Genomic DNA, 19,943 nt, shown 5'->3' with positions numbered 1-19,943 from the left:
CCCCAAATCTTCAGGTTTTTCCCAACCCAGAGCTGGCAACCCCAGAGTTAATCCACCTGGCACAGCAACTTTGCAGCATCTCAGAGATCCCTCTTGAGCCCTGCAATCTTTGCATTTAATTGGAGGATGGAGGTTGAGCCCCGGATGAACATGCACAACATGCGCTCTACCACTGAAGCCATTGTCAATATAATACTGTACTAACATAGTGCACCTGAAAAGATCACAGGGATCAGGATTACGAAGTGCTTTGAATGGTCCAACACAGTCTAACTGCTTATTAGTAATTTATCACTTGGTAAATGGCCATCTGCATTCAGCCTTTGTTTACATAACACATGCATATAATGGTTTGGAACTAGAGTACTGTAAGTTTTCTGTCAACAGAGCAGAACTTTCTTGCCCCCTCCCACTGATCTCCATGAAATGCTGCCGTTGGGAGACAGGGGACTCTGAGAAACAACATGAGGGGGTCTACAGCGGGAAGGGGGAAATTTGCCAATTTAGTCTGGATCCAACCCCAATATGTGCAATTAATTTTGCAGGAAAGAGCAAGTAAGAGTGTACATATATTTGTTTTGAAAACCTACCCTACTCGGCAGATATGGAGATAATACTACTGGCTCACACTTACAGGCAAATTGTAAGGATTATGGATAATGGGTGCAAAGCACCTTACATACTCTATGCGTAATGGGTTTAATAGAATATGATGTGTGGATGTATGTATATGGGGGGGGGCAGATGTCTCCCGCCATCTACACTTAAAACTGACACAATCAATAAACAACAAATCTGCTTTGGGAGTGGTCCAGCATTAGGAAACAGGTTGATGGTTTAAATGGTTGGTGCTCTTGGCCTCATTTCTGAAATTTATTAGTTGGGCCTCATGGCCTGAAACCAATGCCTGACTTCAGCACACTGCATCAGGGTTTACCACCTCCCCTCCAGGTTGAACGGGGGTCTCTTATGGACCAGCCACATCATCCCCTTGAGCAGGGCACAGAACCTGGTTTGCCTTAATCACAGCCAAAGGACTAGAGGTGGGGAGCTGCTCAAAATGAGCTTTCTGTCTTTGGGTCAGGGCTGGTGTCAACCAGCACTACTGGCAAAGCCAAGGTTTCAAGATCGGCGTGTACTGGACAAAGCAATGCAAGGAAGCAAAGAAGATTATCCACTTTACCAGCAGGACTCCTACTGGGAAAAGCCTAGGAGAGAGACGGAGACTTTTAATAGCACAGGGCAGTTGGTGTTCTAGCATTGTTAACCCGATGGTGTCAGGGATAATTACAGATCTTGAACTAACTCTCCTTGTTTGCCTGGAACAGATGCACCGTCTCTCTGCTGCAACCCCAGAGGAGCATTGTGCCATGAGAAGGTGGTTCTTACTTTACCTCCGACAAAGGCATCCTAATGCCACTGGCCTCCAGTTTTATTCTACCAGTACAGAGTAAGACAACTACCGATCTGTAGGAGATTTGATAACAACCCAAAAGGTGAAAAACTCAGTGGAGTGAAAATATCCAGCAATCCTGCTGCATATAGCCTGGAGACATATTAAGGAGCTCCCATGCCATGGGACCATTTGAGAATTACAAAAAGAATCGAGTCATGTTCCAGTGGAGACGCCAGAGACTGAACTGCCACAGTAATATGTTCTATTCTTATTCAAACAAAGCAATGATGGCAACAATAAAAGAAAGCCCCCCATGTCTCCCATTAAGTGGGCCACAAGTGCTGAGCTCTACCAAAACTGAAGCCAAGACCTCTTCAAAGTTACGTCAGAGTCTGGAATGAAAAGTTACGAAGACATTGGGCTTGGTTGCTTTTCCTGGGAACAGCCAGTCAGCCGACTTCCCCAGAGCACCCCAAGCACGTCCCCAATGGCAGAGGCCTTCCCGTCATCGGACCAGAATTCAATTTGCAAACGGAAAATGTGTGTCCTCAATAGGCTTCCGTGTCCATGGAAACCCAGGGCAGGGGAGGCGGGATTAGTGGGGCCAGCCGGGCCCAGCAGCCAAGTTCAGGCGGCCAAGTGCTAAGTGTGAGTGGCAGCCCTTGGCGGGCGGCTATTGTTGCAGCTGGCTGTTGGGTGCCTCTTTGGGCCGAGCCCCTGCTGGGGATCCCTGCTGCTCCCCAGCCCATTCTCTCGAGCCTTTCTTCTCTTGAGGCCTCACTGGCTTTGCCAACGCCTGAGTAAGGCCTGAACAAAAGAGGCTGCCGGGGATGGCTTCTCTTGGGGCCTGGTTGCTGTGGCAACCCTGGCCCCTCCAATCCCAGCTGCTGGATCAGATTAGCACGAGCTCAAATGCTCTCTTCTCCAAAGCTGTTCGGCACAGACACACAAAGGCACCCTGCTGGGGCCAGACTCAGTCATGCCTCTTGGGAGCTGGCCCTTATAGGCCTCATAAAGGGGAGATGAGGGCCACCCTTGCCCCCCTTCCCTAGACACACACACACACACATCCTGTGAGGGGAAACCTGGGGGGACGGGGGGGGGAGAATTAGGAGAACCAACCACTTCCTCTCAGGGACTATCAGTGCTTCTGCAACACCTCCGCTTGGTCCCCAAATGTTCAACTGAGCTCCACTCATCCTCGCCGCTAGACTAAGGGCTCCTACCACAGCTTGGCTTCCCTGCCTAAGTTCTGAAGGGAAGCAGCTTGGAGAAAAACAGCAGGATACATGTACTGTCATAACGTCCAAACAGTTGGATGGCACCTTGTCAAGTTCTGAGGTCCTTCTTCATAAATTCAAGTGTGCCACATCTGAGAATTGTGACATCATAAAATCATAAGTGTGGCTTTGGCCACATTCAGGAAATAGTGACCACAGGTAGAGAGGGAGAGATTCGGGGTACAAAATGATGCAGCAGAAATTAATTCCCACATACAATTTCAAGCCATTTGAAGCCACGTAAGATAAACTTAGCTACAACACTGTTTGACTACACATGCTTCACTGGCATTCATCTGTTTCATTAATCATTCAAGTGCTACTTACAGAACACTTTGGCTGCTTAATAACTGAACCCAAAAGCATCACAAGAGCCCTTCCAACCACCCAGGGAGATGGAATCAAATCCCTACTTAGCCAACAGGCTCACTAGGTGACCATGAGTCAGTCAGCCTAACCTACCTCGTAGGGTTGTTGTGAAGATAAAATAGAGGAGGGACAACATGTATAAAGCCCAGAGCCTCTTGAAGGAACAGCAGGATAAAAATGTAATTAAATTAATACTGCCTCGGTTCTGCAACAGAGATGTCATTCTTGCTCATCCATTTATTAATATCATATACTATCTTTTAACATTTATTCACTAAATCATGTGCACACTGGGGAACAAAATCTTTTTTATGAAATTGCTTTTAATTTAACCGTCAGTGTTTCGTGAAAGAAAGAATAAGGGATCCATTTAGTCATTCCTTCAGTTTATCCAAGGTCATTTTATTGCTGTCACTATAAAACTGTCCCTAGGAACCCTGCAGTGTTCTTTGATGAAAAGTCCAAAAGACAACTTATCCGCCATGATTCATCTTCCCCTTCAATCCGCAACTGTGGGGCACATTCTGGAACAGCTCTCAGTTCATGTGGCGCAATGGCCAGGACAAACAGGCTTGACCGGCACTTTGCAGAAACCAAGACAACCACACAATCCTGTGATACCCCAACGTCAGAGATGGCTTAAGCAGACAAATCAATGTAGGAAAAGCTCCATAACCTTCAACATTTCACAGATAAAAAAAATAGAGGACATTCCAGATCAGGACTGGGTAGAGTTACTGGTGAAGTGTGACAGCATTGGCCAAGATTAAAAAAAAAACCATTGGGGCCAACACAATCTACTCAAACGTACAATAAGTAGAAAGCAGGAACTAATTTCATGTATACTACTTAGAGAATATCTGTTCTACTTTACAGCTGAAAAACACCAAGGCACAGCTGTCTGGCTAGTTCAGTGCATGCATGGTACACAAAAATGTAATGTTAAATTCTAATAAGACACATATGCATATGTAGAGACTTCTCGCCACTGTACAACTGCAGCCTTTTCATCCCCTGCACACTTAGAATTAAGGTTTACAGAGTGATGGCACCCCTCCTGTATGGATTACAGCTCCAGAGACTCTCTATTTAGAAATTAACCACAAATCCGACCACCAAACAACCAGCGAACACACATATATTCTGTTCCCTGCAAACAGTAATCTACTTTTCATTGTCCTTCCATCTCTAGCAATTCTTCATAAAACAAGATATTTCCTACCCACAGCTTTCTCCCTCCTTGTTATACTCAGTCTTCCCTTAACTACTCCCCCCCCCACATTTATTTTGTGCTAAAGACTTCAATAGGGCTTAGTCTAAGAGTCCTTCTGAACAGCAGGCATGGAAGATGAGAAGAAAAATAGCCTCTTCGAACATGTGGAGTACCTGTGCCTCCTACCTCCCCATACACTTAGAATTCCAGAGCAAGGATCTCAAGAATAAGGACCAAGACCACAATTTCTTTGCTATGTGCACACACAGACACACAAGCGCAGTACACACTACTGGTCCCCACTCCCACACCAATACTGAAGATATGCTCTATCAATAAATTAGCATGTACATGAGGCTGAAGAAAGCCCTTACCTCTTATATTCTATGTCCTACCCACTGTGGTTTGGCTGACCCCAGTGGGCTGAAAGAAGTAGTGAAAGCATCTATTTAGCATTTCATACCAAGGCTTTAAAGAAGAAATGCCAGGAAAGAAAAACAATCAGCACACACGTTTTGCTTCACTTATGTGGTAACGGGATCACACCTTTTAGGTACTGAAAAAGCTTTAAGAGATATTCTGGACTTCCATTTTTTTGCTATAGGCACGTATAGAGCATGCAAAAAATAAAACAAAACACAGCTGCTGCTTTAAAACTAGGACAATTTGAGGGCAGGGGATTCCCCAAGGACTTTGAAAAACACAGCTGTCCCAGCAGAAACAAGACAGTTGCAAGAAATGGCACATCCTAAGCACTGGGAGTTTGAAACCCCCTGCTTTATACTAAAACTGCAGTTGGGTTTGCCAGTCTAAAATAAATTCAATCCCACCATTGCACAACAACCTGCGTAGACTGAGTAGCCAGATGTAAGTCTCCAGCTTTATAGGGTCCAACAGGAACCTATTGGCTTGTTGTGGGTCACCTGATCCCTGCAGTGCTGGCAGTCGCAATACCACCTTCAGGCCCATCTATAGCAGTGGTGCTAACACAGAGAAAAATCAGGCCAGCAGTCCATTCTACCTGCAAATTGCTACCGTGGTGCAGGAGGTGCTTGGCCTCACCCAACACAACACACAGTTCAAGAACTCTGCAACCTTGAAATTCCCCTTTGTATCTGACTGTGCTAAATAAATGTGCTGGCTTGTCTGCTGTTTCCCAGCTGGCTCGTTTTTCCCCCTCTTCCCCTCTCCTCCATCTTCTGCCTTGCATGCGTCAGCACTTTCACATGCAAAACCATCCCTGTCCAAGCCTGCTGCCTTCCATTGGTCACACACTGAAGTCTAGCTCAAGGCTTGACACCCACATGCTTTTCAAACTACAACTGAGAAAAGTTAAGATAAATAGGCAGTATTTTCCACAGAGGCATAGAATATCCTTCCACCCTCAAGCTCACGTTCACCTGTCAGGGGGGAGGAACCCCAGATCCACAGCCCATAACATGAAATGCATACAGATTAATAAGATTTCCTGCACTCTGTCCAATCAAGGTTCCCAGAAAACAAAGACATACCATTCACCCTTTTCAGGCCTTTACCAATATAGCTACAAAATGACTGAGAAAGATGGAGGGGAAGAAAGGAAGAGTAGGCTTCCTCTAAGTTGCTCAACATTCCCTCTAGATCTTGCCAGTTAATGTCTACAACTGAAGTGCAACATGGATGCCCCTAAACTATCCTGCGCTGCCAGCTCAAACACTCAACAAAAGGCATTTTGTTATGTCTCAGACTCAGTGATGAAAGTAGCTCAGGGAATGTGATAATGGGCAGAGAATTCCAATTCTGGAAAATCTCAGCCTTTTTTAAAAAAAGATTTCTAGCCCTCATAGCTGCAGAGATGTTTCTGAAAATCGGTTCTTGTAGGCTATCCGGGCTGTGTCAGGAAAGAAAATACCAAGACCACGGTCACACAGCCCGGATAGCCTACAAGAACCGATGAACTCTGACCGTGAAAGCCTTCGACAATATTTTGTTCCTGAAAATGTTCTCAAAATAAATAGGATTTGAGTGCTGTGCTTTGCTCATCACCTCTCCCCATCACTAGCAATATGTAATGACCACCTTCTCCCATATGACCCACCCGTTAACTCCAGCCATCTTTGGAGGCCCTGCTTTGGTTGCCCTGCATCTAAGGATAGACAAGTGGTGACCCAAGAAAGTGCTTTCTCACCGAATTTTGGAACTCCCTCCTCAAGGAGAGTCACCTGTCTCCCTATATTGGTGCCTCCTGCCAATGGGTTTTGTTTCATTTAGCATACCCCCAATAACAGGTAGTAGCCTCCTCCCTGGTTCTGGTGCTGTATGTTTATGAGGTTTTATTGGATTATTTATTTTTCCCTCAATCCCCATTTCTACCTGCAACTGTGGTATGCCATCTCCTGGAGTCCCTACCTGCCACAGATTGTCCATCTGTGAATTTTTGGCATTAATAACAGAATGCCTGGATGCATTAAAATGTCCTTCTCAGAAAAAGTGGGCTTTTTGTTTCTGTCATGGTGGAATGGTGGGATGCAGGTTCCTTGACAGAATGATTGGTGAGATGCAAAAGTTTGAGAATTACTGCCATCTTCATCCTTATCTGAGAGGCGTGAAGCGGGCAAGCCTACCCATTATCTGCTATCCCAAAGGCAGTTGGTGCTTTTGTCTCACTCTCTCATCAAGAGTTTTTTTTATAGAATTGGGAGACAGCACGGCAGTGACAACCTGCACAAATCACCAAGACAGATAGGCAGTAATGGTAGTGGGGAAAAGTAGGCTTCTGGGCCTACATGCGACCTCCCTGAGGAACAGCTTGTTAGAATATGCTATTCCACTACTGCATTCCTGGAACAGGCCAAGAAGCTGAGGTGGGCTTAGGTCTTTCCTAGCATGACCAAAGACAGGCCTGCCATGAGGTACGGTTAACCAGAAGATTCAGGATGCCACTAATGACAACAAAAAGTAGACCTATGTGACACCATTCGGCAGCAAGTTGTCCTATACAAACCCCACGGAACAGAGGGACATGCCCAAGAGCATGGCCAGCAAAGAGAAGGAACCATTCCAAATCCGGGCGAGCTGAGCAACTCAGACTGCCATTTGCCAACATTCAAAGCTGGGCTTGTAGAGTAGTTAGACGATGTAACATTCAATAATTCTGGCCGCGCTTTGCAGGCTGGGCAGGGGTGAGGGAAGCGGGGGAGTGAAAGAAGACTTGTTTGCTAACAGCGACTGTCTCTTCCAAATAATCCACCTCCACCACTCCCCACCATAGGAGGCACAAGCCAGCCGAAAGCTTTTGAGTAGGAGTGCACGGCTTAGGAGCGTGGGAATATTCAACAAGCCCTTCATTTGTAGACAGAGGACGCAAATAGCATTTCTTCCCACCACCACCCAGCTAGCCCTCATCATCTCATTTCCTTTCTACCATCAGACATCCTATCTGTCTGTAGGCAGAGCAAGAGTCGGCAAGTGAACAGACACAGGAAGAAAAGCATCTCACATTTTTACATATACACTCACACTTCGTTATATATTACAGAAGCCTAGTGCTCAGGAAGAGGGTAAATCTTTCTGGATTACGCTCTCTCACACCAAAGGTGGAGACTCAGAATTGAATGATCTGCCTTTCAAAAAAAATTCACCTGCACGCTGAGAACTGTATATGAGGGAGATGTAACACAGGCTTCTTCTTGCAATACCAATTTTCTACATGCAAAACATTTTTTTTCTATGGAAAAGCTTGGTCCTGGGTTTAGAATCTCAATTGCTATTTCCAAGATCTGGAACTAAGAAAACTCTCATGCTTTGAATAAACCACAGGCTGCCAAAAACCTGTGATTGTTTAGTTTCTTTTCTCTAGAGTAGAATTATATTTCTGGAAAGCTCAAAGGCACTGAAGACTAGGAGAAGGTGTTCAGCTATCCAGGGGTAATCACCCTACATGAATCCTCCTCCCTTTCCCAGTGTTTTGATCAAATCTGTCAAAACGTCCGGGAGAGAATAGAATTACCTTATCTTTCTTTCAGAGGTAAGGACAAGCTAGCAACAAAGATTCTTATATAAATTTAATGTTAAGGAAATGTTCCTTGTCAGCAAGCTGCCCAAAGGTATGTAGCTTCGAGCTGGCCAAAGAGAAACAGTGGCAACGGTCTTCTGCTATTGTGAGGTCCATCACTGGCCACAATCAAACACAGCCCCTGGCATCAAGACTTCAGTGGCTGAGCCTGAAACGCAACAGAAGAGTTGGGCTTTATACCCTGCTTTTCTCTACTGTAAGGAGTCTCAAAGCGGCTTACAATCACCTTCCCCCCCACACACACAACAGGCACCTTGTGAGGTAGCTGAGGCTGAGAGAGTTCTGAGAGAACTGTGACTGGCCCAAGGTCACCCAGCAGGCTTCATGTGGAGGAGTGGGGAAACCAACCCGGTTCACCACATTAGAGTCTGCCACTCTTAACCACTACACCACGCAGGCAGAAGGGAAGCTGACCATTTTTCGAGTATTTGAACCAGATCTGGCCAATCCAGAGGCGTTATACTCCCCATACACCAATCACAGGGGCTGCTGTTGCCCAACCCCTCCCATGCCCGAAGCTTGAGCACACACAATTCACAGTAGCTCACCAGGCTAAGCTGCAGCCCCTCAATTTCCTACTGCAAGCCACACAGCCCATGCCAACGAGGATTTACCCTGAAGTCTGATGCATCCTCAGAATGGGCTCACGGTCTCTCTCTCTTCACTGCAATTCATGTTGACATGGAATTGTCTCTCTTCTCCCTCCTTTCTCAAATATCCTCTTTTAGAAGACTCAGCAACTAGATCTTTCACATCCTTAATCAAACCTGGTTGCCTATGTGGTGCTGGGATAGAATAATTCTCATCAGGCATGCATGTGTATGCGCTTACTTTCTACCGCAGCATAAGATGTAGCTCACTGCTCAAGTGACCTGAAGCAGTTTGCACCTTTCTGCAGCAAACCTGCCTCTCAGCTTCTCACACACGTTGATCTGAATTCTGTTGGTAGCATGATACATGAACCTTTGTTAATATCAGCCTGGAAGTGGACAGGATGATAATAACATAGCTCCATGTACGACAGGAAGAACCATGGGGGGCTACCAGATTGATGTGCAGAACCTGCTTCCCAGAACTCAGACTTGCCAGAGCTCTGAACAGTTCGCTATTTATTTAGCTTACTCATTATTCTCTACTCCTCCTCACAAGACTTTACTTGCCTTTATTTAGAGTTAAAACATTTACATCCCGCACTCTCAATAAAATATTTCCAAAATAACTATAGCTCCCAGACAGTCTTTCATCCGGGCAGGTTACAGGGCCAGATTGCTCGATTTCAGCAGCAGGATAAGCCAAAATCATTCCCTGATATATGAAGCGAGCTGGGTATTGGCTAGTCTGCCACTAAGGCTGGATTTGCAGGCTGAGCGAGGACTGAAGTTTCACATACAGAAAACTGCTCCGTCATCTGCATGGATTAGTCAGCCCTTATCAGACCAACCTCAAGGGCTAACAAAGCTCTTACGCTTGCTGAAGCAGACAGGATGAGACCAGTAAATTTGCGGGTATGGCGAGGCCTATCCTAATTGCAAGATGCAGCTCTGTACAGATAGCTTCATAAGACTCCTTACACTACCAAAAGTCTCTTCAAAAATGTACACAGATCACCTCTCTTTTTCACTGATCCTATTTTTTTTACATTCTATATTCATCCATGAGGCATATGATTCAGGGTATGTAAATGGATTTGGGGTTGCTAAACACATTGCTACTGAGATCTTCTACACTGTGATCTTCAAAACTACAAAAAAAATTAACACAACAGTAGGGAAAATTATGAAAAAAAACTAAACAGCTGAAATGTATTTTTCCTAAATCTATGTCTAACTATACAGATAATGATAGTCTATCTACAAAAGTCTTTGGGCACACTACGTGAATAGAGAAGAAAGGGGTGAGGCTGGTTTTGTGATTCTCAAACTGGAAGACAGAAGGGGGGGAAACTACACATTGTATTTGTACCTTTGATCTATGGAATGCTGGGACACGAAGGTGCCCCCTTCACTGCCAACTACTGATCAAAGAGCATCCATGACCACATGGGCAGGCTCCTAAGTCCTAGGGAGGGGCTCTGTGGAAGCAACATCATAGAAAAGAACTTAGGCATACACAGCGCACTGAGTCATACAAAAGTGAGAGTGTCGGTTTTGGTTGATTGGAAGACTACAGCAGCTGCCCGTTTAAGTTGAGTCATCACCCAAGAAAGCATTTATTAAATAAAGTCAACATGACAGAAGGAAGAAAAAAGGGCATTAGACACAACCCACGGAAAGAGCATCGCTTTCATGGACAATTCTCTTGAAATGAACGCCGGTTACAGGGGCCATGCTCCTGCACAACTCTTGTTCCTGTCACATAGAACGTCTTCCTAATGGATCATTCCCACTGAGCAGGACTCCACTCTACATTGGGGAAAGGGTTCTAACTCTCTGAAAGTTAAACTTTTCTGCTGGCCACTAGCTATCCAAAATCTAGCCATTCTCTTCGCATGAATGTCAGGAAGTTCACCAAGCCTGTATCTCCTGATTCATAACTTCTACATAAACATAAAGGGCACTTGGACGTATCTTACTTTCAACTTCTCTGACCATACTGAGTGCCCCTCAAGCCATTTGGATAATGGAAATTGAACAGGATTATCCAAAGGTATCATTGTTCATACCATTCCCCCCATACACACCCATCTGTGCCAGAAAAAAATTGGGAGGGAGAGAAGGGGCAGCCTAGTTTCCAAGAGGCCAGTCTCTGTCTACTGTTAGAAACTTCCCAAGCAAGAACATCTTTTCATTTCACATTAAGACTTGTTTTTAAATATATACACACTCATACATGTCTCATTGATTTGAAATGAGTTTCTGTCTAAGTCAGCACATTTTGGATTGCACCCCCTCTTAAAGATAAGGGGGCAGACAATTGGGGGAGGTCAGGGACATTCGTCTACCCTTGCTATATTCACAAAAGCTTGTGAGTAATGCAATTCCCTTTCACTTGCCTTCTGCTACTCTGCAGTGATATTGTGAACATAGTTCTTACCACTGAATGTACAAGAGTGCCAGGGTGCCCCCAGACAGCAGGCTGGGCCTACACAGTACTTTCTCATACTTCACACCCAAAGTAAGATGACATAACACATGAACAGCTACTCCAAGTAGACAAATAGCCAAGTACAAAAGTGTTTAACAGCATCGGCGTTCTGTCCCAATTAGAATTCCAGAATGCATAATACAGGACCTCATTGAAGATCGATAACTTAAAATATATCCACAGGTGTTGCAATTGGTTTGGAGCACTGGTGACATACAAATTTAGGGTATTCTCTCTGTCCCCCTATCTAGGGCTACTAGACTGCAAGGAGTCAAAATTATGAGATCCTGGTCACATTGGGGACCCATGAAGCCAGGCAAGTGATATGATCTTTTTGGATATAATGTATATGTGGTGTGGAAATGACCCAGAATGAATCTTTTAGCTCTCAACAGCCCTGATCCTACCATGAGGTAAGGTGAGATGTCCATTTCAGATAGCAGATTGTGGGTGCCATAGAGATGTAACATCTCCAGAAATTGTAAAGCCATCAGGGAAAAAAACTGCTTTCCATTTCCCCCCCATAATTTTTCCCCTTTCAAACCCAAATTTATTTTGCTGCTTTAACATAAAATGCATCATTTATAACTTGCTTAGCATATAAAGTCATATTAATTGACATTCATGAAATTTACAAGTATAAAGGCCTGAGTTTGACAAGCAAAATTGTAAAAACATCCAATACCAGAGCAAGAGAAAGCTGCAAACTGCTATACCCCAAACTATCTAAAAACATTTAATTCATTTCAACAGGAAAAAAATGTTTTATAGTAGTTTTTTTTCCAGTGCACCCCAACATTCCTATTTTTTCCAATAAAAAATCGGGAAGAATGAGACTTTTTTATGCCATACGTTTTGAGTGCATGAAACCTTGTCTTTAAAAGCATTTCACTCATTTCAATGTTTTTCCAAGGCATTTTTTCCAGTGCTCCCCCAAATTTCCCAACTACCCCAAATTGCCCAATTTTTCCAATGGAAGCAAATTGAATGCAATACTATTTGAGTGAGCAAAATCTTGTCTTTAGAAACCATTCCAAAGGAAAAGAAATATTTCATAGACATCTTATTCAGTGGTCCCCAAAGTTTCAATTTTTCCACCAGAGAAATGGAAAAAAATGTTTGGGGGAGGTGTTGCCCAACTTTTTTCTCCCCCCACGCCCCCAGGCTATCATTTTCTTAGTTGCCCTTAAGGATGACAAAGTGGAAGAAAGAGAGGTCTGCCCCTGGAGCACAATCCACTGGGAAAGTTTCCTATAAAAGCCCTATTGAAACAGGCAGGAACTTCCTGGTCCCGTGTTAATTTAAAAAGGGAACAGGAAGTGTGATTTGAGTTTTCTTTCTCTTGCTGGTCCAGTGTGGGGTGGGGATGGCAGGATGTCAGACATTTTTGAATGGGGTAAAGTCATCTATAAGGCATAAAAGCAAGATTTAGGAATGATCTGTACCAGAACTGAAACACAGATCAGGGCCACATGACCTAAGGCACTGATGATCTTGGCTTAAATACAAATGTAATCTTTTAACCATAAATCATGTATCAGTTATGTCACAAAGGCCTCAGGTAAATCTCAGAAGTAGCTGGACAGAAAAGGAGGTCCAGCTTCCTCAGTCCTGCATGCTTGTGAGGGACCCAATGGGTTCACTGTTCCAAGACAAAACAAGAGACAGGCCTTTCCAAACATTTTTTTCCAAGCTAGAATTGCCCATTTTTCAACTGGTCACTGTAGCTTTGCTACTAAGATTAGCTTGATTTGGTGCATTATTTCCATGGTGCATGAAGAAAAACTCCACCAGCCATTTTTCTGCAGAACAAACTCCTGTCCAAGAAGAAAAAAGGTGCCAGGCTGGCTTTCCTTTCTTAGTTAGCTAGCAGAAACCCAAACTGGCTTTCAGTAGTATACTAAGAAACCAGCAAGCCCCACCAAAAGGTAGCCCACTTTATAAGGCTTCAAGAAATCCCAAAGGATCAATTTTGTACTGGTTTGTAACTGTCATGGCTTTCCCCCAAAGAATCCTGGGAAGTGCAGTTTGAGGAAGGTGCTGAGAATTGTTAGATAGCCTCCCAGAAACAGTCCTAGGGGACTGGAAACCTCTTTTCCCAGTTTAAATCTATGACGTATACATACACCTTCAACAGCGCACAGAGCACTTGCCTTCCCAAATTGCTCAAAATACTGTTTTACATCCTCCACAGTGGTGTTCACAGATAGGCCTCCCACAAATATCTTCTTGGTCCGTGTCACCATCTAGAAGACAAAAAGGGAGTGGCACAGAAAGCAGTCAGTAGCCAAACACAGGGCTCATCCCAACAGCTACAAAGTCATTGAACTTCATGCAAACAAGGTATATCAGCCAACTGCCAGAATAATGCAAAGTTACGCAGAACACCTGTATGTGCAAAGCTCAAACAAGCTACACAAGGGGACAGGAAATCAACCTCCAGATACTCTCCCATTTCTTTCTTCTATTTTCTTTCAAAAAAGCAAGTTTCTGTCCCTGAAGGTTGTGAAGATTTGGTGAACTGCATGTGGGCCACTGCCAAGTAAAACCTCAGCAGCCAGAAGATTGCTCCAGCGCTCTGTATTACTCTTTGCCTGCCCATGACTAAATTATGCAAAATATTTATTTATTTATCCCTCGACTTTCTCCCCAGTGGGGACCCAAAGCTGCTTACATTTTATTCTCATAACAACCCACAGGTAGGTTAGGCGGACTTTGTGATTGGCCCAAGGTTACCCAGCAGGTTTCCATGGCAGGGCAGGGATTCAAACCTGGGTCTCCCAGTTCCTAGTCCAACACTCTAACCACTACACCACAGTGGCTCTCAATAGTCCAAAATAGTTTAAACTGAGGAATATTCGAAACACGCCCATTTTGCATAATTCTGCTTTCTTGAGGCAGAATCTTGATTCCTCTGTTTTAAAAGCCTAGTACCCACAGACCTGGTTACAGCCCTCAGGGAAGTGATATCCACCAGTCTTTTGCCTTATGAGAGCCAGCGTGGTGTAGTGGTTAAGAGCGGTGGTTTGGAGCGGTAGACTCTGATCTGGAGAACTAGGTTTGATTCCCCACTTCTCCACATGAGCGGCGGAGGGTAATCTGGTGAACTGGATTTGTTTCCCCACTCCTACACACGAAGCCAGCTGGGTGACCTTGGGCTAGTCACAGCTCTGTTAGAGCTCTCTCAGCCTCACCTACCTCACAGGGTGCCTGTTGTGGGGAGGGGAAGGGAAGGTGATTGTAAGCTGGTTTGAGTTTCCCTTAAGTGGTAGAGAAAGTTGGCATACAAAACCCAACTTTCTTCTTATGCAACACTGAGGGATCACAACACCCAAAGTGGTCTCTCAGCGTGGCTGTCCTCCTGCTCTTTCTTTCCTTTAAAATCTACCTAGCATAGATTTTCCTTAAACCTGCCTTTCCCTAAAAATCTACCTAAATCTTCCTTTCCTTAAAAATCTACCTAGTGTAGATTTCCCCTCCAAACAGAGGAGATTGAAGCAGACCTGGACTCACCACCACCACCACCTGCTTCCTCCTGCTCATTTTATGGAAGATTGTGAAGGAAAACGTCCTACTGGATCATGCCCCATGGGTCAGATATGCCTGCCTCCCACTCTTGCTGGCACCCTAGATCTGCCACCTGAGGCAGCTGCCTCGCTTTGCCTCATGTAAGGGCCCTGAGGGGAACAACCTGAGGGGAACAACAGCCATCAAGAGAGGTAGTCCTGAGTGCTTGGCAGAACACAAAAAGTACATTGGGGGAGCCGTCAAAGGAAATGCTGCCTTGCCTCAGCTCCCAGCCCCACAGAGTTCCCACAACCCGAAAGGGGCCAAAGGCTGCTGCAGAACACGAGCGTCCCTTGTACAGGGCTCTTGCGCAGCTGCCCCGTTGGCCACGTCCCTGCACTGTGAAGAACACATGCTCCTAATTACCCCAAGGAGCACAAGGCTAATCCACAGCAATTCCCAGGCTTGGAAAGCAGCCCACCCAAACACTAAAGCACCTTCTGTCACCAAACTGCTTAATGGAATTAACCCAATTCCAACCATGTGCTTCCTGGCTCCAGTTGCTTGGGATACCTGAGCACTCGCTATTCTCGGCTCCTGATCCCCTTTGCTACCCTGCCCACGTCTTCCTTGCTCTTTCTGCATTTGTGTGGCAAATTCTCTAGCAAGGCAGTCTTTAGGGTGGCAAAGCAGGAGAATTGGGGGGGGGGGTCCTGCACCTTTAAAAGTTGTGCAGAAGAGAGAAATTTAGTAAGTGCATTTGTCAAGGGAGGGTCAGGAAAGCTAGAGCAGTGGAAATGTCCACTCCATACAGATTTCTTAAAAGAACTGGAACACCACCACCACCACCCTGGGACACAACTCAGCTGACTTACCGTTGCTCCAACCTCCAGAAAGGAGAGCTAAACTTTATAATGCAGGTAGTAGACAACGTAAGCAGCAACCTTACACCTAATTGTACCCTATAGCAGTTAGCGTTCAGGTTAATACATCTGGTTTAAGCAGTTCTCCCACCACATGGATAAAGATCAACTGAGTATATTACTGGCCAAAAGGTCCAAGTTTCTGCACCAAGAAAATCCAAATCAAATGGCCAGTTTCACAAAACTGCAGATCTGATCAATATATTACATGTATTTGCAAAAAAGATTACTATATCCAAGTTGAGGCTACATAACTGGAACTTCTGAGTATCTTTCAAATAATTTGGAAACTGGGAAGATGTGCCTTAGAATGGCAGGAAACAAAGAAGTTTTCTTGTGTTGTTTCAATGCTTCTTTTATTGAATTGTTTTTACATTGTTGCTAGCCACCTTGGGGCCTGGGAACAAAGTGAGTATATAAATACTTCCAATACAAATAAATTTAAATAAGCAGCAGCACTGGAACTAGTGTTAGCTGAGCAGAGATGGAAAGGGTGAACAACGAACATTAGCTATCAGTGAGATCAGATCACGAAGGGTGCTTGGACTGAATTCTCCCCATTACTGGAAGCCTTTTCCAGCTCATCTCTAGCTTCTGAATTTGCCCACATCCTTGCAAGCTTTTTTGCCTCTATGAGGGCTAGTAACTTGCTTTTCTTAAAAATGGATGTTGAAATACTCAGGGAACACAGGTGCTTACTCTTCCAATATGACATTACCAGGCCATTTAAGAAAAAGTGCTATGGTGACTGCTCCTTTCCCACCCAAATATGCATTTCTGATACAGATCAATTCTAATAGCTATGGCTTATTTTCACTCTCTCATTTTAGTAATTTATTTAAAATATCTATACCCCACTCATTAAAACTGCTATCGAGATGGGTACCTATAATCGCAAATTACATGAAAATCCAAGATTGTGCCAGGTTCCCAAACTCAACTTGTAGCCTCCTCTCTACACCACCTGCCTAAATTTGTTTGACCTCAGATCTTGATAAGCATCTATTTCCGCTTCAAAGCAATATCAGGAGCCTCCACTGGTGGTTGAAATACTCTGCATCAAAGGGAGCTCTTGCGAGTTGAGGCTGAAGCTAGAAGTCAGCAGAATGACCGAATGGGGAGGCCCACTTCAAGAGAAGTGACCTACATGCAAGAAGGTGCTCCCACTCCCATGCTCAAAGCAGGAAAGAGTACCTACCTTGGGTTGTGCTCTGCGAGGAAATGCCACCTTCGGATCAATCTGAAATGAGAAAAGGGATCAACTAATACCACACAATCTCTCACAAGAGCTCTCTGTTCAACCAACCACATAGAAGCATATATGCATCAGTTGTGCAAATATTTGTATACATCAGAAACCCACGCCCAAGAATAAAACAAAACAACCTGGAGGGCATCTATGGAGGCTACATTTGTTCTGCATGCCATATTCCATTATACCCCAAAAAGCAAGCAACATCCTCCAGGAAGTCTTACTGTATAAGTACTAGTGAAACAAATAGGAGATTTGGTAGGTAGCTCCTCTTTATTTTACCAGAGCTTGCGTGGGGAAGCATCCCAGTGGATTATGCCCATTGTCTACTCAGGTTAAAAACTTTTAGAGGAGACATCCATGTCCCCTGATTTTTGACGGGAAGAAGTTTTAGACAAGATAATGTGAAGCTGGGACTAAAAGATATTTTTCAAGTGTAGGTGCGTGTATGCTGCAAATTTAAATCTGTTTCAGAGCCATTTAATTAACGCAACTTTCCCCAAAGATCCCTGAGAATTGAAGGGTCTATTTTCTGTGTTCTTTCTTAGAGGCCTTTTGATCTTTCACAGTTCCTAGAGCTCCCTTTCTGAGAGCCAGTGTAAAACTTGTTTTAAAATTGTAGGGTAGGCATCTCCTGAGAAAACATAAACACATTCCAAAATGGTAGGTCTTGTAGACACTCTTGTGAAATTCTTATTCATTGCAAAGGGGGTTGTGTTGCCCAGCTTCCCAAGTAATCATGTCAATTCCTTAGCCCTCTGTGGCTTCCATTCTCTGCCACCCAAGGAAGATACCTCACTTTGCCTCTTGGTAGGGCCTCCTCTGCATAGCTGAGCTTTCTACGTAGGGTTGCCAACCTCCAGGTGCTGCATTATGTGATGTACTTTGCTGTCATCTTTTTGTAACCTGATTTATGCTTACCCTACGTGGGATGGTATCAGGTTTGTGTATGACAGCACACTTTTTGGAAGCAATATTTGAAGGACTGAAGAAGGATTCCATATCATTGTGAATCTGAAACGGCCGTATCCTATGGAAGATTGTGGCTCCTTATGAAATTTTGTACACAGAAACTGGATTGTTACTGTTACTCCGCTGAGACTTTTGGAAAATCATTGTGGCCTCCTTGCTATATATATTGTACATATTGATTGTTAGTTTGTTGTGTGGTTACCTTGTTGAGTACAATATTGTACATGTTTTCACTTCAGTAGCTTATATAAATTGCACTTTTTTGTACATGACTGTTGCCCCTGTACTGTTTTCCTAACCTAATTGGTATTAGTATAGAGGTGCCTTTTTCTTCTACTCAACCTCCAGGTGATGGCAGGAGATCTCCCACTATTACAACTGATCTCCAGCCAACAGAAATCAGTTCACCTGGAGAAAATGGTTGCTTTGGCAATTGGACTCTATGGCATTGAAGTCCCTCCCCTCCTCAGACTCCACCCCAAAAACCTCCCGCCGGTGGTGAAGAGGGACCTGGCAACCCTATTTCTACACAGCTCCTTCCCTTTAGCACTTTTTTCACCTGCCCTGAGCCTGGCTTGCTGAGGGCGAGGGCGGGCTATAAATCTGAAAAATAAATAAAAGAAATCATGCCATGTCAAGCCCATGGCCAATGACCAAACACTAACTAAAAAACCTTTAACCTCCATTGACGTTTTTCAGTCTCTGGTCTCACTTCAGCACCACAATGCTTCTTTAATTCTACTGATGCCTTAAGAACATAAACCTTCCCTTGCTGAATTAGACCAGAACCTGCCTCCAGCGGGAGCCAGAGAGATGCCTTCAGGAAACTCACCTCCAGGAGCCAGCCTTCCCCTCTTTATTCCCAACATCTGGTGCTCAGAGGTATACTGCCTCTATTCATGGAAGTTCCATTTAGTTATCATGAGTAACAGATTTTGATAAACCTAGTCTCTTCTGCGAATTAGTCAAACCCCCTTTTAAAGCAATCAACACAACTTATGGAATTCACTGCCACAAGATAACTATGTACTATCGGACGGACATTTTCGCCCTGTAAAAGAAAATCAACTGCTGATCAATTTCATGGGGTGAGCCTCTTCATCGCCTAGTTCTAGCATTATGATAAGGAACAAAAAATACTTTTCTTGCAATTTCATACCATTTCAATTGGGAAATACTTTTCTCAGTGGGAAGGAGTGTGGCACAGAGCAAAACTGGAAAACTGTTGCTGCTTGGACAGTCCTTTGGTTACCTGCTCTCCTACTGAAAGGGATTTCAGAAAACTGTCACCTGGCTGCTGTTCTGTTTCAGCTTGACTAATCTTCCCTTTCCTTGACAGACCAGAATTCCATGCTCAAGGCAATTTTGAGACACTGCCACTTTATATCTCGCCTGGCTTCCTCAATATTGTTCAGTTTACCACGAGAGATACAGATAAACATTAATCACGCTTAGCATTTATGTAACACTAAGTATCTGATGCACTTCATACAGATAATCCATGCACAGTTCTTACAAGAACCCTATTAGGTAGGGCAATATTATTATGTGGGGATGGAAGGCTTTGGGGAGGAGACCCCATCAGGCTATAATGCCATGGAGTCCACCCTCCCAAGCAGCCATTTAGTCCAGGGGAATGACTCCCAAGGTAATGAGGCAGCAGGAGGCTTAAGTGGTAGAATAGACTGCACCACTTCACACTACAGGGGTCTTTTTCAAAGTTTCCCTACATTAATAATTCCCTGTAAGTGGAAAACTGAGACAGCACATCAAGGGCTCTGCTTGAACGTTTCTCCAAGATGTGCTTAAAAAAAAAAAAAGAGTTGTAGGGGGGCATTAAAAATATGACACTCCCCACCTGCAGTCTGAAGTGGTAAAACCCACTCAGTCACC

General features: G+C 44.4%; 1 protein-coding gene across 2 annotated transcripts in view; it reads right to left on the bottom strand.

The window, feature by feature from the left end:
- The window catches only part of MSI1 (musashi RNA binding protein 1), a 45,838-nt gene that overhangs the window by 14,165 nt on the left and 11,730 nt on the right, over window positions 1-19,943 (bottom strand). For both annotated transcript variants that reach the window (XM_056859834.1, XM_056859835.1), the window contains exons 5-6: window positions 17,025-17,066; window positions 13,550-13,642 (exon numbers count right to left, since the gene is read on the bottom strand). In XM_056859834.1, the coding sequence (XP_056715812.1) occupies window positions 13,550-13,642; window positions 17,025-17,066 (135 nt within the window). The remainder of the gene's footprint in view (window positions 1-13,549; window positions 13,643-17,024; window positions 17,067-19,943) is intronic.

The sequence above is a fragment of the Euleptes europaea genome, chromosome 13 (assembly GCF_029931775.1).
Source record: "Euleptes europaea isolate rEulEur1 chromosome 13, rEulEur1.hap1, whole genome shotgun sequence".
Lineage (NCBI taxonomy): Eukaryota > Metazoa > Chordata > Lepidosauria > Squamata > Sphaerodactylidae > Euleptes > Euleptes europaea.
The sequence above is the reverse complement of the archived record's forward strand: the minus strand, read 5'-3'. Positions and strand labels throughout refer to the sequence as shown.